Source organism: Vidua macroura, chromosome 2 (genome assembly GCF_024509145.1).
Source record: "Vidua macroura isolate BioBank_ID:100142 chromosome 2, ASM2450914v1, whole genome shotgun sequence".
Classification (NCBI taxonomy): domain Eukaryota; kingdom Metazoa; phylum Chordata; class Aves; order Passeriformes; family Viduidae; genus Vidua; species Vidua macroura.
Window position 1 is genome coordinate 68,219,020 of NC_071572.1, and position 22,178 is coordinate 68,241,197.

General features: G+C 44.0%; 1 protein-coding gene across 6 annotated transcripts; it reads right to left on the reverse strand.

Annotated features, from left to right (window-relative positions):
* Window positions 1–845: 845 nt before the first annotated feature.
* CCDC191 (coiled-coil domain containing 191) lies at window positions 846–22,155 on the reverse strand. 6 transcript variants are annotated; one of them, XM_053969749.1, is made up of 16 exons: window positions 22,057–22,155; window positions 19,860–20,001; window positions 17,436–17,564; window positions 16,712–16,890; window positions 15,993–16,216; window positions 15,053–15,206; window positions 12,999–13,189; window positions 12,020–12,266; window positions 9,964–10,418; window positions 9,370–9,464; window positions 7,695–7,777; window positions 6,512–6,613; window positions 5,357–5,500; window positions 4,153–4,305; window positions 3,620–3,774; window positions 846–2,158 (listed from the first exon to the last, which is right to left on the reverse strand). In XM_053969749.1, the coding sequence occupies exons 1-16, from the start codon at window positions 22,153–22,155 to the stop codon at window positions 2,026–2,028; spliced, it is 2,685 nt and encodes an 894-aa protein (XP_053825724.1). In that variant the 3' UTR covers window positions 846–2,025. The 6 variants fall into 6 exon arrangements, with proteins under 6 accessions (XP_053825724.1, XP_053825727.1, XP_053825730.1 ...); XM_053969752.1 differs by lacking the exon at window positions 22,057–22,155 and having other exon boundaries at window positions 17,453–17,564; window positions 19,860–19,951; XM_053969755.1 differs by lacking the exon at window positions 22,057–22,155 and having other exon boundaries at window positions 17,453–17,559; window positions 19,860–19,948.
* Window positions 22,156–22,178: the final 23 nt, after the last annotated feature.

Here is a 22,178-nt window from a genome sequence, read left to right on the forward strand (position 1 = left end):
CCAGATGGAGATGCTTTCTCTCTCTTGCCTTTTGTCCTCTGGGTCAGTATTGCCCTTACACTGTAAATCCAGGTGGAGGGTAGGCCAGAGGCCTTCTTTGCTGTGTTCATTGTCAAGCCCCAGTAGGGAAGAAAATTCCAGCAGAAAAATGAGAGTATAAGGCTGGTTCAGGAGTTCCAGGAGCTTGTTGGGCACTACATGGCAGAGACGTCCAATGGGAAAGAATGTCCTAAGAACAAGTGGATTGCTGTTAGCACCAAGTGTGGTTGCTGGCTGCACTGGGGCATTACTTTGGGAGCTCAGCCCCAGCTCTACTCCTCTCTGCCTGTTTGGCTCAGTCCTCTGCAAAAAAATGCTCCCTGCTCTTCCCCGCAACATGTGTTATCCAGCCTCTCCCAGCTTGTGCTTCCTCTCACAATCTGCCTCTTAATGCAGCCAGATGGTCTGAGCTCGCCCACACTCCACACAGGCACCTTCAGCTCCCTGCGCTTGGAGAACGTGCTCATCTGACCTGCTGCTGGTCAGGCCTGCACTGCGCCTGTGGGAGACGGGGAATGTTCGGCTGTTGCAGAGGATGGCTGTGGGAGGTACCTGGGAGTGACAGCTGTTTTCAGACCTGCACCGACAGCCTGGCTTTGTGGGCAGGGTCCTTTTTCTGGCCACATCCCTGTGCCCACATGGACAAATTCCTGATGCTAAAGCTCTGCAGTGTGCTGCTGTGTTGGGCACCCACCCTGTCCTATGCCACTTCATCTGCAGCACTTAATGCTGGTTTAGGTCCATGGCTCTGGCCTTCTGTCCAGTGCCATTCAGTTGGCTTGACACAATCTGCACCAACAGCTCAGTTGTATTAATTTCAGATTTGGGTTTATTGGAAACTTTCAGTGCATATATGGGTATTACTAATGATCTGTCACAAGATAACAGTAAACTGTTGTCTTTCTGGTGTTACTCAAGTATTTCCTGTACTTCCAAATGCTTTTGGAGAGCTTTGCCTATCTTGCTGTGAGAGGGAAATTATTCCAGCTTCCTGCCTTATGTTGCTACTAAGACATAGCGTACCTGAATGGCATTACCCTGTCTGCATTATGCTGCAGGTTAAGGTTAAACAGTAGTACGAAACTTTTGTTTTAATCACATCAGCTTTAGCTTCTGTAAAAGCTACAATCTGCCTTTATCTTGGAGTTTTGTCTTTTTTTCTTTGAAGTACTGGATCAAGTGAAACAGCCCAGACAGACTTACACAATACACCCTGAAATATTAAACAGCTTGGGAAGTGTTTAAATGACAATTGAGGCTCATAAACGGAATCACTGCTTGGCACCAAAATCAAAGCACTGTGCTTGTGAACTGGCCAGTGCTGCAAACAAGGCAGCCTGTTGCAAAAGAATCACAGGTTTTAGACTTTCCAGTATGCAGTGATGTGATCTGGATCATTAGCAAATATGGTTTGCATAAAAAACTCTTCCCTTTCCCCCTCCCATCCAAACTTTCCTGGCAGAGTTAGCTAGAAACTGTGCTCTGGGTGGCCAAGTTCACAGCAGTAGTTAGGGGTCAGCTGACAGTCAGGTCTGTCTGCCCTCTGGACAAGCTGTCACCCTACAGAGTACTGCCAACAGAAAAGCACCAGGTTACTGCTTAGGTAAAAAGAGGTGCAGTTCAGTTCTGTGCTTCTTTGGATGGAGGAGGATTCATGTCATTGCTGCAGCTAGCTCTGCATGTGGAAATAGGGTGTCTTTGAGGTCAAGGTTATGCTAGGCTTTGGTTATCTGGGCTTCATAGCCACCAGCCAAGACACCCCTACAGAGGCTTAAAAGGAGTAAGTCCATGAAGTGCAACATGAAACTGTCAGATAAGCTTCCATCTCTGCTTCGTTTACAACAACAGTGACCACAGGGAGCTCCCTTTGGCTCTAAGACCCTCTGCACTTTGTAAGCCTTCCCCCTGGACTTGTTTCAGTCAGCAGGGAGATAGCACTGAACTGAACTGGTCTTTTTGTCTCCTTCCCATCTCATCTCTCTTCTGTCATGTTTGGAAGTTGGGGAGAATTTCAGCTACTCTCCTGCGTAGCTGGTTTCTTCTTTCTTCTCTTTCCCTTTCCTTTTTCATCAGTAATGGGTACTGCCTCCATGCCTTGAATATGTTCAGTATAAGTCTCCTGAAAGAAATTAGGGACACAAGGAACAAAGTGACAACATGCAGATGCGTACATGACATAACAGGCAATCAAAAGAGAACTTCTGTTTGAAAGGGGAATTCACATCTTGAAGATTTGTCCTTTCTGCTGTTAGTCAGGGCTGTCACATGTTAAGCATCTATGTGCAGACCATTTCATTGAAATGTCAATCATGCTGGGGAAAAATAACATACTGCCCTTTTCTATCCCTCCCCACCAAGAATTCAGCTCTTCTCTCTGACAGGATTCATTAGCTGCTGTTTGCTTAGCACTCCAAAGATGAAAGAGGTTTTCTGAAGAATAAACGGGGCCTCTGAAAGAAGTTTCTTTACGAAAAATGCAGGCTCATTTGGTCCAAACCAACTCCTTGAGAGTGCAGGCAGCTGGGTTCCAATTCTTACCTGATTTTAATCACTCCATGAAAGGTGCCCTTGCCTTGCGTTCCCATACAGACAATAGGGAACCACAGTCCTGTCTAAAGAAGAGTTTGTTATGGCAAGGTCTGAACTGCCTTTTGCAAGTCAAGAAAGAGATAAAGAAGAATGTCAGGTGATTACGCTCCTAATATCCAGTCTCTTCCTGGGTCTGACTTTCCCTTTGTTCCTCCAGTTTGCTGGCTCGTTAATGTTAAACTGTGCACTATTCAGACCTTACTGACACAGCAAGCTAGAACAGGTTTGCTTTACCATATAAGAGGTAAATTTAATTTCATTCTTCTTCTAAGGTGCTGCAGATCCTGTTGGGGCTGTGCACAGGCACAGCCTATTCATGACTGCATGCAACTACCATGCTTCCATGATGAGGCAGGTGAACAGGCTTCTGTTTTCTGCTGAACTTTGAGAATACTTCCTGCTAGAATGCATTTTATGGGACAAGGAGTGGATTGGGTGTGTCCAGCTCCAGTCATGATTGGTAGAACTGACCGCTCTAGTTTTTGCTGCCAAGTCAGGCTGGTGATGGCATAAATGTAAAGACTCCTTAAGTAGGATTTCTAGTTGATCAACTTTGGATTTGTGAACTAAATCATCTGCTGTGGACAAAAAAGTACTATGTAATTCCTACACAATCATTTGGCTTGCTGTAATTGTGCTTAAAGATTTTCCTAAGGCAGCTTTTAGCAAAAGCTGCATGACCAGATCTGCTAATCAGCTTAGAAAGTTTCAGCTTCTTATCCTTACTTAGGCTTTCACTGTATTCTTTTTTTCAGATTTAGAAGTCCTGTGAAGGGTGTCATTACACTTTCTTTTCCAGGTTGCATGGAAACTTAGCATAAACCTCTGCTGATGCTGTCTGTGCATATCACAGAAGGAAAACACCAGCAATATAGAACTTGTTCCATGTGTTCCTGGGGACAAGCTGACCTGTCAAAAGTAGCCCCTAAAATAATCTACAGGGTATATTAAACTAAAGTAAAAAGAACTGCTAGTAAGGGTATACACTCACTTGTTACTGTGTTCAGCAGCAATCTTCAGCCTCTCCCATAAGGCCCTTTTTTCTTCCATGATATGATCAAACCATGCCCAGAAGTACTTCCTCGTGAGGCAGACTGTGTGGAAGGTACTCGCTCTCTCCTCCTGAGCAGAGAGATAATCCTTGTACTGGGGAGGAGGACAAAGAAACAGGTGAGATTGGCTTTTTTTCTTCTTTTCTCTCCCAGTCTCTGGCCCAATAAATAAAACAGTGCTGAGACTGTGGCAGTGAAGGGTGGTGGGCACAGGAGTGGAGGAAAATCAGCAGGGTGAGACAGTAGATGGTAGAGGAGCAGTGTGTAAGAGAAAATTCTCTGTGGAAGAGTGATGGAGAGTGAGAAGCTGAGAGACGGTCTTTGAAAAAGGGAATAATGTTGCTGGAATGGGGAGATAGCATAACTTGGCAAAGGTTGTGCTACAGGTGAGTGAATTGGCACTGTGGTTACGGGAAAGTGTGGCAGCAGCCAGCTCTCTTGATATCATTTCTCCACTGTGGTGCAGGCCAACCTTTAGCCAGTTCCTGAAGCCCCATCTCAGTAACATATGGGAATAGAAGTCCTCAGCCCGAGACATCTTCTCCCTGAGACTCTGCTGTGTGTCCTGCAGCCAAGTCATCAGGCATTTCCTCTGCAGACCCAAGCTGTGGTGCCTTTCGGCCACCTGAGTAGAGACAGCAGCTGGTTACCTGAACTGATGACTACTTAAGTATAAAGCCACAGAAAATTGGGTGCACTAAAAAATAATCTCAGCTTTTTGGGGCCACCCAAATCCAGATTTCTGACAGCTGGAATAACTTAAGAGGATCCCACAAAGAGGGGTCAGTGTAAGGAACAAGACCAGTCTCTCTACCAGGCCCCTGCTGCATCACTTCTAGAGAATACCCTTTTGAATGAGATGCTCAGTTTAACTGATTGTGAATGGGGCAGAGGCATGGCCTGTAACAGCTTAGTCCAAGCCTGTCCATAATGCTGACCAGCGGGGTGGACATATGGAACAGCTTGTATCCATCTACTTCTTCCCAGCTGGAGGCCTGTGTGCATTTGGTCAAGTACTGTGAGTTGCTCCAGTTACAGTGACTTAAATGGAAGCTTTCCAACTTAGCCCTGGGCTCTGGCTGGATCTTCAGGATACAGCTGTTATCAGTCTCTCCCTGATAAGGGATGCTGACTCAGCCATGTGCAGAAATATTTCTTTAGCAATGCTCCTGTGTTGAGGTCTCGGAAGGTGCCACTCCCTGCTCTGCACTCAGAATAGGGCCAGGATAGAACAGATGGTTGGATTATCACCTGTAGTGTCCTGCCACTAGCAGTGGCCAACTCTGTACCAGCAACTTCATAAAGAGTGAAATCCCCGATGATAGGCTGGGGTTAACTCCTGCAGCTAAAGTTTCTTGGTGGTATCTCACTGATAAGCTTTGCTGTGGAGTAAGAAAACTGACAGGCACATGTCATATGACTTTTTTTTTTATGTTTAATCCTGTTTAATCAGCTATAAATGAGGATGCTATCCCTGCAGATTTTTAATGGCTTTTCATTATTATTGTCAGATGGGCTGATTTAAAGAACCAATATAAGGCAGGGTATGCAGGGAGAATTTTGCTTTTTCCATCTCTACCTGGCCTAAAAGCCTATTAAGGCTTCTTGTAAGTGCTTCATCTACTTTTTCCCTTCCTCCTATGGCACCAGTCATTTAATTTACCCTCAGCACTTACCACTAGGTTTTCCTTGGCTTCCTCCCTCAGCCTTTTCCATGGCACTATACCCAGCTTTCTGAGAAGGACCTTCTCATAGTGATCTCTAGCCATTTTCTGAAGCTGTTGCTCTTTCTCCAGCCTCCTCTGCTTCTCCAGTTCTTTCTGCAATACAAAAAGCAGTAGTTTTAATTCCCTCAGGATGAAGAGGACATTAAGCAATGGCAATATTGGAGCTGGTGGTTCTGACCTGACAGGAAATAGGGATCTGCATCGTCTTTAGCACTACAGACCAGACATGACCCCATGCAGTAGAACTTGTGTCCTAAAGCATGTGTCTTCTCCTGGGAGATGATGGTATTCCTGGACACTCCCTAGGGCTGTGTATCAGCCCTGCTGTTTGGAGTTACTGTAACAGATGTCACCTGTGGCTACCACAAGCACTTGATGTAGCAGGAACCTTCTTTGATGTCCAAAACATGTCCAAAAATGACTGAGTTTATGCATGGACCCTACCACTTAATCTAGCCTAAACAGAAGGAGAGGGATGTAGGTATTTCATAACTGTGTAACACTACTTTTGACTGACACTCAGGAATGAAGGTCAAATGTTCTAAACAGTCAATCCAAGTAGAATAGTAGCTGTAGGTTGAATTCCTGTAGGATTTCAAATGCGCTATTTGGGTTATTAGGACAACTCATTTCCAAGTTACAATAATGAAGTGCAGCTATTCCTAGGTTAGCTCCAAGAGGAAAAGGTGCCCTTGATATAACTGTCAGGCTCGTTTACTTTTGAATTATGTGTTTGTGACTGATATCACTGCATACACTGGAGCAGTGACAAGAGTGGAAGGAATCTGAGAGTAGACTGAACATGCTGCCACTGTGAGGGGCTTATGTGGCTGTATTTCAGCAGAGAATGTCCAGCAGCTGGGACCTCTAGTCCTGCTGAGGAGACAGCCAGTATATACTTCATAGCACATTTGGGACACAGACCTTCCCCTCACACTGCCAGAAATGGGGCATTCTGTGAGTCTGTACTGTGCTGTGGAACTCTGCTTTTCCAATGACGACCTTCAATTCACATTACTCTGGCTGCTGACTGAGTACCAGTGGGTAATGGATCCTCTTCCCTATTCCTGCTAAAGGGGAAGAAACAGTGAGGCATTTGGTCACCAGCTTCTGCTGCCTTCTCTCCTCCCGGCGTTTTTCCTGCTGTGCTTCCTTTTCCTCGGCTTCCTTCCTCTGTCGTGCTTCCTCTTCAGCCTTCAGCTGGGCCTTGAATTGGAGAAAGGTGAAATTCAATTTGTTTCATGTGACATTTTCCATGAACACAGATCTTTAAACTTTTCTAGTATTCCTCTAATATTGACCAGCACCTGAAACTTCAGCACGTGAAGCTTCACATACTAGACAGAATCTGTGCTCAAGAGTGAACTGTGGAAGGGACAGGGAGGAGGGACTTTTTACTATCTATATCTATATCTATATCTATATCTATATCTATATCTATATCTATATCTATATCTATATCTATATTTATATCTATCTTATTATTTTTCTATGTACATGCATATCTTTGCCCTAGTATTTGTCCACTCTTCCTCTAAAAAAATTGTAAACCATACACCAAGTAATTTATTGAGAACTTGATTACTGAAGTCAGTTCTGAATCCCTAAGCTCTGCTCTCAAGTTTCATTTCCACATGCAAAGCAGCATTACAGGTACCCAAACATTTCTTTCCCCAGACACTGAAGATCGCACTTTCTAATCCTAATGCAATTTACTAGCAATATTTTCAGTAACAGTTTAATACCCTGACTTGAAGAAGGCTCCTCTGTTGGATGTGTATCACAGAATTTGTATATTAACTATATAAACATTGTCAGTATCTTCCCTCTTCAGCAGAGATTTGCCAGAAATATGCAGATTTTTACTAGGTGAGACTGCATGTCATCAAGCTGCATGTGACCAGAGAGGAAAGGCAGAGAGGGGGACCCCACCACTGCCAGGTCCCATCAAGTGGATCGCTGTGTGCACTTCTACCCTTACCATTCTCAGCAAAGACAAGCTACAGTCATGGGGTACGTGTGAAAAAAGTGTTGGGGGGTGGTAAGGGAGGCTGCTTCTAGAACTGCAACTTCAAGATGAAGTGTCTGTGTATGATACAGGAGGGGTGGTGCTGCAAAAACAGCAGTAACTACTTCTGATATGTGATGGATATTTGCTTTCTTACAAGTCATAGTCCTGCTTTGGATAAAGGGCCTTTTCTCAGTCCCTGACTCCGGGTTTAAATCAGCATTTCTTGTAACTGGAATGATGTGAAAGACACTTTATTTCATTTTCTGCTTCCCTTACCAATTTTTCCTCTGCTTTTCGTTGTTTGGCTTCTTCTAATTTCTTCTTCTGTTCTGCCCGCTGAATCGCTCTCTCCTCCATCCCTGCAGAAACAAAGGACATAAGGCTTAGTGCAAATGAGCTGTGGTGTAATGGCAGAAGTTTGGTGAACAAGGATGCATCACTCTAAGCCAAGCCCCCACTGCCCTGGCAATGCCAGCACAAAGGGACTTGCTTCCTGCTGCCCCTTGCAGCTGGCAGTGTCATGAACAAGGAACCTATAAACGTTTGTGAGATGACTCAGGACCATGGCAATTACATTCTCTCCACCTTCCTTGGTTGACAGTTACAACCATGAGGCTCAGTTATGAAAGAACTGTGTTCAGAGGGTTTGTCCCTCCCTGCCTTGCCTGACTGAGGGCTGAGTCTCAGGGCACATGATTTAGCAGCAATTGCTCTGAGGTCTCCAGTAAGCTCTAACTGCTTATTTAAAAGCAATTTCATGACAGCATCACTGTCACATGGACATACAGGTACTTGGTCCCACTAGTAAGAAAATACTGCTTAATTCTTCTTTTGGAAGATAAATTGCAATGGAGTGATCTTGCTGGCCATCAGCAAAGGTGTTACACAAAGAACATGCAGAGGAGTTGGGAACTTGTGCTTGCTTCCTCTGCAGTTGAAAACAAAGCACAGGCTGGAGCAATCAATAACTGGGAGGCATTGAAGTGTTTTGACCACAGTATGTTTCCTCAGATTCTCTTCTCCTCTCAGCTGTCCCAGGATTCTCTGGGAGCTAAGGGAAAACCATTCAATGATACCTTCTTCACTGAATTTTTTTTTTGATCTTTAAACACTACTACTTGAAAGCTCTGAAAAATATGTTTGCTGTCTCTAAGGTGTACAGAGTCCAGGTAAATCAGGGTGAATGATGGCTTGGACTAGGTAGCATTGGAGATAAACACAGGTAGTGAAAGACAACTATTAATGCCCAAGTGTCATGGCCAAAGAGGTCTGCTGATCCCAAAACTATTGAAACATCACAATGATTATATTACAGACAACCTTTCATGCAGACTGTCACTACCCTGCATTGATACAGAAGAACTTGACCTAGGGATATAACAGAACCCTGATTCTACTTTACTGATGAAAAGGCTATGTTTCATGTTTATTGTGTGCCAGTGTGGGCACAGAAGGGGAGCTATCTTACAGCAGGGATCTGGAGTTCCTTCCCCAGCCTGGCTATTGTTGTCTCACAAAACCTTGGCTAGGCACTAAATTCCCTCTGAAATCTCAACACCTCTGTCAAAGTTGGATGAAAATGACTGGCTAGTTTAAGTGTTCTTGGATGCATAACAAAGGGAATGAGACTGATGGCAAAAAAACCCTGTACAGCTTCTCTGAGTCTTGTCACAACAGAGACAACCACAGGTGTTGCAACAACTGCCACAACAGTGTACTAAGTGTGGACCTGAGGGGCCTGCAGTGTCCCAGGTTTCACAGATGCCTGACTCGGACAAGAAAACAGCTCACCCTCTCCTCTCAAAGCACTCGTCAGACTGGGAAAGAAAGTGCAGAATTTTACTTGCACAATATCATCAACTAGCAAAGTTGAGGCAAAGACAGACGTTTCCATACAAACTCGAGTTTGAGAAAAGCAGTCTGGAATGGTGTTTGCTGTCTAGAACAATACCTTTCAGTATGGGATGAGGTGACATCAGCCGCCTGGAAGGCCTCCTGCCTTGCATTGCTGTCCTTGTGTTTTCTGGCCCAGGAGAATCGGGTGGGCTGTGAAAGAAAAAGAGTAAGCAAGTTCTTCAGTGAATGTGGTCAAACTATGTCTTCACACCTATCACTTAAGGCCTTGTAGTTTCTGTTCTCCACTGTACTGCATTATCCCTGATACACCTTTCTTTTGCTTGCTATGGGACTGATGATGCACCCTTGCAAAGGAACTGAGTTCTAGGGCTCCTGCATGGTCTGAAATAACGGATGCTCTTTTTTTTTTTTTTTTTCATAACTAAATAGATCCCTGCTGCTACTATAGGTGACACTGGTATTGCTGTTTTAAGTGGATCCTGCATGGATGACCTGAAGTTGAGCCAGTGCAGGGAGGGAGAAGAGAGAGAATGCAGCCAGTCTGATACTTCCTTTGAGGCTAAGTCACAGCTGAGAGGAACAGCAGACAGCACTAGCATGACTGAAATGTGCCTGGCAAATTCTGGCTCAACTTGAGTGGGAATGAGACATGATGACTAACTGACCCTGCTTTATGGAGGGCATATACCTCAAAGGGGTTGTATTCTTGCATCTGGATTCTTTTTTCTCCCTGGTTTGAGAAACAGAACAGTGAAACATCTGGGTCACAGCCATAGCTTGTGCTGCCTCTTCTTTATCTCTGCTCAGCTTCTGATTTTCCTGCAGTTTAAGGATCAGCTCTTGCTGTTTCTGAAGCTGCTGCCTCTGCTCCTCAATCACATGTTGCTGGAAGGCATGACGGTGCTCAAAACGACTACCATAAGCAGGAGATGTCTTTGGACTGAGTGCCTGAAACTGCTGGAGGACCGTGGCTATTTGATTCCTGTACATAGTCTGGTTCTGGGCACTCAGGGCTGCATGTTTAATTGTAATCTCCCAGGCAAATTTGGGGTTGCTGCAGAAAGGAGATGTGTGAACAATATCCCAACAAGACTGGTCTCTGGTCTGATCAGGCTCTTTCTGTATGAGGCAAGTTTCAGTTGGCTGGGGAAAAACAAAAGAAATTAGAAAAATTTGGCATTGATTAAAACCAAGCACTCTTCTGCCCTTCCTGCACAGTGGTTTTTTTTTAATGCAAATTTAGTGAGATGCCTGAGAAGTAGGGTAATATCAGCTATGCAATCCTTATTCAGTCAGGCCAGAGGGGCCCCATTATGCACAAAGTGGAGGATGTGGAAAAGAACTCTTAGGAAGCTGTGTGCCATTTCACCAGGAGGAAGAAACCCTGATTTGGCAAGAGCTTTGGCAGGAATACATCCTGACTATTTTGTTAGGGAGCACATCTTAGGGATAGCTCATTTCTTGGGATTAGCACTCTCCCTTTTGGACTGTGTTGTCCCTGCTCAGAGCTCAGATGGAGAATAAAATTAAAAACAGTTGTTGAAGTGATCTACACAGCTGATCTACTGAACAGTCCCCTTTTAAATGGAAGAGAAATCTTCAAGGTCCTGCTTCCTCATGCCTCTTTTCCAGCTTTGATAAATGTTACGACAAAACAGGTGCAGAGTGGAGAATGCGGCTGCACCTTTCTGACACATGGTCATTCACTGAAGAGGCATGAGCTATACAGTCTGCTTTCTGATTCCTAGGTCAAATCCTAAATTCAGTCCCATTTCTTGAGCACAATTTTTACCAGTGCAGCAGAAGAAAAATACGGGCCTGTGTGTGAGCTCTGATACTGACATTAGATCACTGATGTGGTACCAGTTTTATAGACAGAAGGAAAGGTGGGGATCTGTTGCACTGATTTAAAAAATTGTTTTCTTTTATAGTTCTTTTGAAAGTATTAAAGTTCTCATAAAACTTCTTTAGCCTTCTGATAATGTTTACATATTTGAGAGTCAGAGTTCCCACACAATTTCATGTATAAATAGAATAGTTTGCATATTTCTATATGGGTGGAGAGAAATGATTGATTGATCTTTGGATCACTGTGGTTGGAGAGGTAGTAATTCCATCCTCCAATCCACGGTCACCTTTCGAATTCTATAAATGCAAGATGTTTGAATAAAACCTTCTCTTTTTCTCCTTTGAACTTACCAAGCTTCTGTGTACTCATTTCGTGTCCAATAGCAACAGGGATCTAACCTGACAAAAGACAATTTAAGGAAGCAACCTCTGATTCTCCTCTTTTACTTCCCTGTGATGTGCATTATCCTGAAACAGCCAGTGACAACCTTTTTTCCTCCCATAGTTAAAAGCAGGAAAGCTGCACTGGCATGAAAAATATCTCTTGTCATGCAGTCAAGTTATTCTTTTTAAGTCTAAGCTGGCATCAAAGATGTAACTAATCTCTCAGTAAAAGTGATCTGGAGGTGGGATGCTCATTGCAACTACTCAGAGTATATGAAGGGTTGTTATTTGTCAGCACTAGAGATTATTTTTAAAACTCATCCATTGTCCTTCACATTTGCCTCTGATTTTGAGACTTCTCTCCTGAACAGTTGCAGACAGGTATTTGGAGGTAATCCTGGGAAAGAAGCTTTCCTCTGGGACAATGTACTCTTTATTTCAGACTGCATAAAGTAAGTACTTTCTGAGAATACTGATATGCCAATAAACAAAACTACATGAGAAGGATTTACCTTGTCTTGCTCTAAATCTTGATGATGGTTTACTTCTGCTGTCCCAAGCTTGTTAACCTCCAGTGGCCTGTTCCCACCTCTCCCCAGTGATACAGCCTCCAGCAGCTGTTGCATCTTTCTCTTTGTCTGCTCCCTCTTCATCTGCAGCTCTTGCTTTTCCGTCTCTGCTCGGCTCCAGCGCTGCCAGGCCAGAAAGCAGCAGCGCAGGAGGCGTTGCTGGTTGTGCTCCACAGCCAGTTGGGTTTTCCTGAATGAGAAAGCATTTGTGTTATGGCAGAAGTGAGGCTTCTGCCCAGGCACAAAGCCACATCACTTTCTGAGTCTTTTTGCTGCTTAACTCTGAAGGCCCTCTGAAGTTGTACAGTGCTCCTCCAAGGAGGAGTGGGAGGGCAGAAAGCATGCCTGCTATTCTGATTTAAGTTTCACTAGTTCACACTTTGCAATTTCCTGTGGCATCTCTGGGATGCAGGACTGCTGCAAAAGAGATATCATATTCCCTGGCCAGCTGCATATGGGGAAGTGACAGTGTCTCACCACTGCAGCCTGCCAGACACCTGCGAAGGGAAGTATCTTCTCTGGATGATACGGAATTCATCCAACAGCCTCCTTAATGAAAGGCACTGGCCAAAATGATCTCTGCTATACATCTACTGAAACAGCAAATATATTAATCAGGAATAAATTTGGCAACTCAATATTCTCTGGAGTTCAGAGTGAGCCAGGGTGAGTTTTCTAGGAAAGATGCCTACAGAGACTGAGACACAGGCTTGTTGGAAAGTGCTAAAGCTCTTGTTTATATCTGTCCTCCTTTTCATCTGTGCCACAATGCCTCTGGCAGACTGCAGGCAGTGTAGCAATTTCTCAAAAAGCTGCTGTTTCCCTCCTGCTGGATAACTGACAAGCTCCTTTTACAGTCCCTGATCACCGCTCTGCCCAAGTACGGCTGCATAGGAGGAATTCCACAGTAAAGGGTCACTACCTGTTTTGATCTTGGAGATGAACTTCCAATTGCTTTGTCTCCTGCTCTACTTTCTGGGCCCAAGTATAGTTTCTCCACGCTCGTAGAGCCTTCAGTTGGCATCTCCAGTCAGCAAGGGCTCTGGCTTTTCCCATTTTAATTCTGTGCTCCAGAATGACTTTCAGCCAAGCAGAGAAATGTCGCTGCAAGCACTGCATGGGAGAGTTTCAAAAACCCAATGAGCAAGATACAGCCTGTCACACAAATACTGATCCCCTCTGCCCTTTGCCTATTCTGGCCTTCCTTTCCTCTGGAATCTTTTTATAATCCTAATTTTCAACAATTATCTTGAGGATTAAAAAAAAAGTACTGCAGAGTATGAGCAGGTCTTCTACAAAGAGCGGGAAAGGTCTAGAAAGAGACATCACATCAAGGGGCTCTATGCTTTGGAGTGAAATGCACTTAGTTCACCAAGTATAAAGGAATGAAATGGGTGAGGAACATACAATTTCTAGAGACAGGGAAAATATTTTCAAATCTAGAAAATGTCTAAGATGCTATAGATAAGAATACATCTGTGAGTAACTGCTGCTTTTTTTTTAAAGAAAGAATTTTTAACTTAGACAAAAATCAAGATACTTCCTAGAGTGAATTTATGACACGGCCTCAACTCATCCTTATTCCAGCAAGAAGCCAAACCTTTCCCCTATTGTGTAATTAGACTCGCTGCCTTTGGGAGTAATTTACATTGTACAGAGCAGCAATTTGCTGTCTAATCTACCCCATAATTCTAGCCCTGTCACTGCAGACACTGTTCATTTTGATCCTCCAAGTGGGTCAACTTAGAGGACTCTGCTGTTTGCCTTTTGTCATAGTGCCTTGTGTTAATTGCATTCCTCTCTTGCTGAAATCTTCAAATGGAGACTTACAAAAAAAGTCAATGCATTAGCTGTTTCTTTCTGCTTTAGGAAAGTAATCAAAATGTCACTATTGCTTAGCTCAGCCAAGCTGTGTCTTCTTACATTATGCCAGTCCTGAATTGATCTGTGGTTTCATTCAGGCTTATCTTCACAGCTTAGACTGTGCTGGAGAGAGGCTGTGTACTGATAAATAGCAGCCAAGCCCAAATACAGCAGATGGGCAGGTGGATTTAGCTGTGAGGAGAATCACCATAAAATCTACAGGATTCTTTTGCTGAAAAAAACCCTAGATGTAGACATATAGACATCAACAATGATGACTGTTCTATTAATTAAAAACATTATGGGATGGATGGCATTCATACATGCACTCAGGAAATTTATTTCCTTTGCTGAGACAATATAAAAAGTATTCAGTACTAAAATATCACTCTTTAGTTGTGACTATTTGATACACATTTAACCCATAGCTGACCATGATACCAGAATAATGAAGGTGAAATAAAGGGGTTCCTACTAGTAATTATTAACGTTTGTTTGCCTCGAAAGAGCTGTTGCAGTAACACAGAATATCCTACTGCACCCAGTGGAAGAGATCCTTGAGGAATCTGTTACTGTGGATATGCTGGCATGCATCAACTCTCAGAGCCACTGCTGAAAATTCATCCTAGGCTGTAGCATTTCTCTTTCCTCTCCCTTTTCCTGAACTGAAGTGTACAAGGCAATCTTTACAAGTTCTTCCCATGCACACAATAAGGGCTTTTCAGGCCTTTTTTCTACCACTTTCCCCTTTTATTTACTTCCTTGAGGGAAAATAAATCTCACTCCACTTCCTCCTCTGTACATCTCCTTATTTCTTGATTGCAGAAGCCTTTATGGTCTCATCTGTCTTGAGAGCCATGTCTTTTCCACAATTCTAAGTGAAATGTCCCACTGAATACACTTGAGGCACAGGCCCAGTGGAGTTGGCACCGCAGGATTTCTTGCTCCCAGTCTTGTAAGACACTTTTGGCCCTGCTTTCCTACTTTTCTGGTATCAGGAAGTCTTTGAAAAAGTAAAAAAATCTGTATAACCAGGACTTTTTACTTCAGGTTTGCTAATGGTAACCAAGGGCAGGTAGCTCAGAGTCTCAGATAAAGAAAGGTGATGCTCACTCTCTGCTTACTGGTGTGAATCCTGTGCAGCAATTCCTGAGTCTTCCTCTGTTTCTCCTCTCCTTGCTCTTCTCTCTTCAGGACCAGGGGTGGTGACATAGCAGACACCTCCTGCATTGACAGCTTCTGAGTTTTTTCTTGTCTCTTCCCCTCCCTGGATAGTGAACAAACACACAGATCTAATATCATGATATACAATCGAATACCTTCTCTTTTTGGCCAATTGTAAGAGAACCACCTCTACAGCTTAGAAATTTGCTGATTATTTTAACTCTGCCTTCTGAAAAACCACCTCTGCAATGGTTTGAGGCCCCAGAGATTAAACAGTCCAATGCATGTCCTAAACATAGAAGGCAGAAGAAAATAGTAAATTATTTCAGTAAATATTTCATTAAAGCATTTGCATAATAAGATTTAGATCTCAGGGCTGCTTAAGTAAATAAATGGCATCCCTAAAAGGGACATCTTTGTGACAAGCTAAGCTCAGCAGAAAATAAATAATGTCTCTGCAGAATTCTCAGCGAAGAATGCTCTTTATTCTCTCATAGTAGGGAAAGTATTGCAAGTACTAGACTTTCAACATAGAATTTTGTTCTTTTATTTTTTCTGTGTACTGGCTTTCATGTGGCATTAGATGCTAACAAGACTGGATGTAGCCACAGAGTTGATGGAGAGACTGCACAGTGGTGCAAACACTCTGCTACTTTGTGATTCAGTGTACATACTGTAATGGCTTAGGGGAGGATAACACTATTCTTAGCACACTTTCCCACTCATGAAAAACTCTGCTACTGATGTTGGTAACAGAGAACTAAAAGGTTTTGGGAGAGTTCAAAGTCAAAACCAGCTGTTTTGTTAGGAATCACCACTGCTCTTATATTTAACAAAAGGACCTTATAAGTGGTTTTCATCTCTCCACACCCCGCACACCCTTCCCTACATTCTCCAAACTTTTGCCACGGTGTACTTCTTCTCAGCCATTTCCTTTCTCAGCTTCACTATTTCCCTCTGGATCTCCTCTTCCTCCTTCTTAGCCTGCAGAGCCTTCCTTCTGTCCTCCTCCTGTGCTTGGAGCCTGGCCTCAGACAGAATTGCTTTCTTCAGGGATTCTTTTTGTCTTTGAAGCTCTAAAGCCTTCTGATGCCTCATTCGGTTTTCTTTCACCTGGGCAGGAGAAAATTGGCAAAGGTCAAAGCAAACACCAAAGGCTGAAGAATTTGAAGTTCACTGTACACTGACTGCCAGGGTAGGTCAAAATCCACCTTTCACATTAAGCATAGCATAGCAAAGACTGACTGGAGAGACTGTGCTCTTGACCAGCAAAACACTCAATGTGAGAGAGTGGAATTAAATCAATATTCCTTAATGGGAGCAAACTCAGAACTGACAGCTCTTCCTCTCAGTCTTCAGAGAAAGGGGGAAAACCTGAACAGTTTTAGTGAAAGCTGACTGTGCAAGCTACTGCTGAAAGGCTGATGTGCACATGGAGATACAGTAAAGTTTCAGCTGAACTGTGGAGGAGTATCTTTAGTTAGTTGCTTCCAAGTCAGAGATTATTGCAGGCTCTGAGAGAATACTGGGGAGGTATCACTGAGCATTTACTCTAATCCTATAATCCTCCACCTTATTCCTTTTAACTGAGCTGCCTTGCCTGCTCACCTGCTTGTGTCTGAGCTCCATGATTATTCGTGGATCTGCAAGTTTGTTATTTTCCTTGATCTCTTCAAGTCTAAGATGTTTCACTATCCCACAGTTCACAGCTTCACTCTGCAAAAGATGCTGGAGGTATTTCTGGACAGAGGAACTTCCCATTTCACATTCCAGATAGCTGCACAAGTCTGAAATGAGAAATTCAGATTATCTCAGGCTAGTCTGAAATGAATAAACCCTTCTGTCTCAGATCACAAAGCCTAATGTAATTAAAGGGATCACTTCCCCAGACTGTGAATGCATTTCTGATGAACATGGACACACTGACTGCACTACATTTATCCCAAGAGTCTTAATCAGTCTCCCATTGAACACACTAGAACAGTAACAACATTTCATCCATTTTTTGCTGTGTTGCCTCTGAGCATCTCAAATGGCTGTACAAACTTGACAGGCCTCAAAAATACCTGTTCACAAAAGGAAAAAAAAAATTCTCTTTTACAAAGGGAGACATTGAATGTTTTATGAGTCACATTTATGCAGCCCTACAGCAAGATGCTGTAAAGATCTGGGGGACAAAATCATCACATTTAATCTTGTTTCTACCGAGTCCACTGTCCTGGCCTCAAAACAACTGTTACCTTTCAGTCTTTCAGACAAACCATAAGGCCTGACCTCCTTCCCCAGCACAGCCTCAGAGAGGAAACCAGAACCTGCTTTGCAGTGCTCTCACCATCAAAGTGCTCATACTTTGCAGGGGCTGCAGAAGGCTCTTCCTGAAGGACAGAGTCAACTTCCTCTTCTCCATCGCTCAGCTCCAGTTGCAGTTGGGACTTCATCCAGTTACTGAGCAGCTCCTGGGCTACCATGAAGAAAGAGACTGATGACTTCACTTGCTTAAAAAAACCATATGGCTAAGTGTAAACTAGCAATAGTCTGGGATAGTTATATCACATGCTAGGAATGACTGAAACCTGATCTGCAACAGAAAATGGAATAAAGCTAATAGTTCTGTTCGTATCTTCTTGATCTGTAAAAGAACGAGAAGATGGCAAACTTTTTCCCTGTCATGTATATCAGAAATTAATTCTTCTCCACATCATTTTTACTATGATTTTGCAGACATTTAGATCACTTGTGATTATTTTCTAGCATTTATCAAGGAGATGGAATTCACATGAGGTCATTAATACTTTCGATAGCTTTCATATGTTTTACCACTGCACTTGCAGACACTTAGATGGTTTCCACATGCGCAGCCAAGGCTGTCATATGCTAAACTCAAAAGAACCACTGTTTGGACAAAGTTTTGCTTCATGTGTACAGTTTAACCCTTTGCGAGTACCACAGAAACAACTGGTGAGTCTAATTACAAATCTGTCAGGTGGCAAACTTCACCTGGAACTCAGGGTCATGGGTGCAGCTACAGGAAGGCACCCATGATGGATGTGGTACTCCTCAGTGAGCTCAAATGCCTAATGAACAACTGGGTATGAAGTCCTTCAATGGACTGTTTGCATATCCATTTTTTTCTGTGGAAAAAGAAAAAATTCCTTTTTCAGAGTTTCTTCTCAAAAGCAAGGTCAGCTTATGTCTCTGCTGCCTCAACAAACCAGCTGGCCTTGCTGCATGAGTGGCCAAGCTGCTCCTGAAGCAGGACACAGGGCTGTAAACTGCAAGGCATCAGGAGCAGCTCCACAAGAAGCAGAGTCACTCTCAGCCATCTGTGTGGTGGGGATGGACAAAGAGCTGGGATCTCAGCAGCCACTCCAGCAGGAGTCATGACACAGTGTAAGACACACAGTCAATGGACAGGAACAAACATCTGCTCCTCATAGCCACTCCTAACACACAGTGAAGATGCTCCCTGGTGTTTCTAAGGCAATAAAGCCTTTTTCAAACTTTCTTTGAAAATTGTGAGTTTTTTGAAGAAAACATAAATCTAATGTTTGTTGTCCTTCAAATCACTTTTATTCTCTTTCATAATCTCTCCAGACAGATCAGAAAAAGGGAAACATATCTGATAACAGAAAGAAGAGCAGAAAACAATTTGCCACTTGGGGAAGGGTTACTTTTTTGACTGGGGTTTGTGATCTTCTTGTAACTAGAGTAAAAGTCTTCTGGCACTTCTCTTTACAAAGCGGGCTTTGTGTAGTTACTACCATTAACTATTGTAATAATGGATTCCAGGTGAAAGAATTTTGGTTGAGCTAGGAACAATTCTGAGGGACTGGTAGCTATAAAAAGGAAAATTCTAGCAGAGAAGGGCAAACAAAAATAATAAAGGAACATAAGGAAAGCAAGCAACCTTTCCACCAAAGGAAAAGACAAGGCTTTTCACCACAGCAAAGACAGCTCCTTTGGAGCCATTGGCTGTATAATGCATTCAGACAGTGCACTGTAAGCAGGTAAGTGCATTCTATGCTGTTAGCTGAACCCTTGATGATTACAAATGAAAAAGCTGACTTCCTGGATTGAAGTGGATGCTCTTAAGATGTGTCATCACCTTGTTCTGTAATGCTGACTTTTGATTCTTAAAAGAATGGTTAACTCAGTTTTTAAAATACTGTCTCCTCTCAGCTTTTTACACTGCAGACACATTTCGAGCACTGATGGGTGATAATTTCCCTTCTTTTTGTTTTTGAAACCTACCACAGCTTTACTTTCAAACTTCAGCAAGCACTTTTAGCTGCAGGCTTTACAAAAGAAATATTTATTTAGGTAACTAGTGAGGAAAATTTTGCATGGGAATCAAAACCACAGTTATTTATAGATGTGAAATTTACAGAGAACAACTCCATTTCCACAGCTAATCTGCTATCATAAATACATCAGGTGATCCCACCTGGTTTCCTGTAGTGCACTAACTTGGTTTTGACCGTACAGTGTATCTTCAAGGGCAGTTCTTATCCTTGTCTTGACCTGGTATCTCCAGGAGACAGAGTTTATCCTTCTCTCAGGTATGCCATTTAAGATCTGCCTTGAACTCCAGCAATTGATCCTTCATGTACCTTTCTCCATTAGATAAAAGATATCTTAGTATTAACTGTTTCTTGTGAACTCAAGCTTTGCAAGAGCCTGTTCAGGTCAGAACGACAAAGCTGAATCAAGAACAATTCATTTTAGGCATCTTGTGGCAAGCAGAATTTTACCTCACCTTCCTCACAGGCCTCAGGATGAACTTGCAGCCGTTCTGCAGTTTCCAAACTTGTCACAGGACCCCAAGGCCTCTGTGGACACCTTGGCTTTTGAAGGGAAAAAGCTTCAGAGACAGCATACTCAGAGGCTCGGTCCACTCTCTTTAAATTAAAGAAAGGAAAACATTTCTAAGGATATTCATTTTTACACTTCTGATATCCACATTTTTCCTCCAGAGAGCAAACATCAGTGGGAATGTAATACAAAAGCATGGATGTTATAAAGGAATAGATTTTTTTTTAAATGCATTTCTACAACTGCTTGATCACATAAACTGGACTTAGAAGTCATTAGGCAATAAACACTCATTTGGTAATTAGTGCCAAACAGAGACTGGAGAACACAGAGAGAATAGAAACATCCAGGCCCTGGGGGCTGGATGGAGACTTGCTGAGCTTGTGCCCAGCAACCAGCAACTATACAATTTCATACCAGCTTTTTGTCATAGCCAGGCTGAGAGAATTCCTGTCCCATATTCATCTTTTTGAAATGTTAATGGTCCTGACATGTCACTGTGTTTTCTCAAGTAACAGCCATGCCCCAGACAGTCCAGATTTCTGAACTCCTTCACTCTGTGCTGCTTCCAGAGGCCCAGGATACTGCCTGAGGAAGCAGACACACACTCCTACTTGCCACAAGAAGCAGGCTGAAGGTTGGGAGCATGAGTGTGCCCAAGGAAGCAAAACAAATGGAACCTCACCCTAGAATTCATTTTTAATGATGTGAGGTGATTGCAGGTGCAGGACACAGTGCTTTGGGGTAAATCTCTGTATTGCTTGCCCTAAAAACCTGCAGCACTCCTCAACGGTAAGTTTTTTTGTGTTGAGTTTTATGCATAGCAACAAAACACCTTATTCTTCATAGAGTTTGCATTAGAAGGTACCTTTACAGGTCATATAGTCCAGCCTCCCTGGCATGGGCAGGGACATCTTTGATAACACTAAGTTGGATGGGAATGTTGCTCTCCTTGAGGGCAGGAAGGCTCTGCAGAAGGGTCTGGACAGGATGGACTGATGGACTGAGGCCAACTGCATGAAGTTGAACAAGGTCAAGTGCCAAGTCCTGCACTGGGGTCACAACAACCCCAGGCAGCACCACGGGCTGGGGGAAGAGTGGCTGGAAAGCTGCCTGGCAGAAAAGGACCTGGGGGGGCTGGCTGACAGCAGCTGAACATGAGCCAGTGTGTGCTCAGGTGGCCACAAAGGCCAATGACATCCTGGCCTGTACCAGCAATAGTGTGGCCAGCAGGACCAGGGCAGGGATTGTCCCCGGTACTCGGCACTGGTGAGGCTGCCTTGAGTCCTGTGTCCACTTTTGGGTCCTTAAATGCAGGAAAGACTCTAAGGTGTGTATTCAGCTGCTGCTGAAGGGTCTAGAGGAGTAGCTGAGGGAAATGGGATTGTTTAGAATGGAGAAATGGAGGCTCAGGGATGAACTTGTCACTCTCTACAACCATCTCAAAGGAGGATGTAGCCAGGTGGGGGTTGGTCTCTCCTCCCAGATAACAAGTGACAGGATAAGGGGGAATAGCTTCAAGTTTTGTTATAGGATATTTAGATTGGATATTAGGAAAAATCTCTTCACTGAAAGGGAGACCAGGCATTGGAACAGGCTGCCCAGGAAAGAGGTTGAGTCACCATCCCTGGAAGTGTTTAAAAGCCTTGTGGATGTGGCACTTGCGGTCACAGTTTGGTGGTGCATATGGTGGTGCTGAATTAATGGCTGGACTCGATGATCTTAGAGGTCTTTTCCAATCTTAATGATTCTGTGATCTTCAGCCACCTCAGGTTACTGACAGCCCTGTCTAACCTGATCCTGAATATCACTGCCCAAGTTATTCAGCCTTGGCCCATTGTTCCAAGCTACCCAAACCTCGGCAGGGACTAAGGAAAACCACAGCGTTCCAACCTCCCGTGCCTCTTCCTGAAGCCGAGTTTCACAATGCCAACTTCGGCGCCTTTCGCTCGAGTCCAGCGCGGACTTCCCACCCGCCGGCAAACCGCACAGCCCTGGGAAACCTCATCCGTGATCCCGACCCCGCCGTGCTGAGTGCCCGCCATCCCAAGGAAGCGGGATCCCAGGGAAGCGTCCCGCCGCCAGCGCCCCCCGAGCCGCTGAGGCGAGCGGGCCGCGCTCCCCCCGCCGTGCTCCGTTACCTGCGGGAGGCGCTGCCCGCGGAGCGGCCCCGGCCGCTGCCCCGTGAGGGCCACGGCCGCGCCGGGCACCGCCGCCCGTCGCCCGCCGCTCTCGGCCATGGCAACGGAAGGGCGGAGCCCGC

Bases quoted from the DNA above. Each gene is read 5' to 3' on its own strand.
- CCDC191 (XM_053969749.1), bottom strand. From the start codon at position 22,155: ATGGCCGAGAGCGGCGGGCGACGGGCGGCGGTGCCCGGCGCGGCCGTG. The intron at 13,190-15,052 runs GTGAGCATCACC...TCTCCCATGCAG, and splicing joins TTCACACCAGTAAGCAGAGA to TGCTTGCAGCGACATTTCTC. The intron at 2,159-3,619 runs GTGAGTGTATAC...AATTTCTTTCAG, and splicing joins GCTGCTGAACACAGTAACAA to GAGACTTATACTGAACATAT.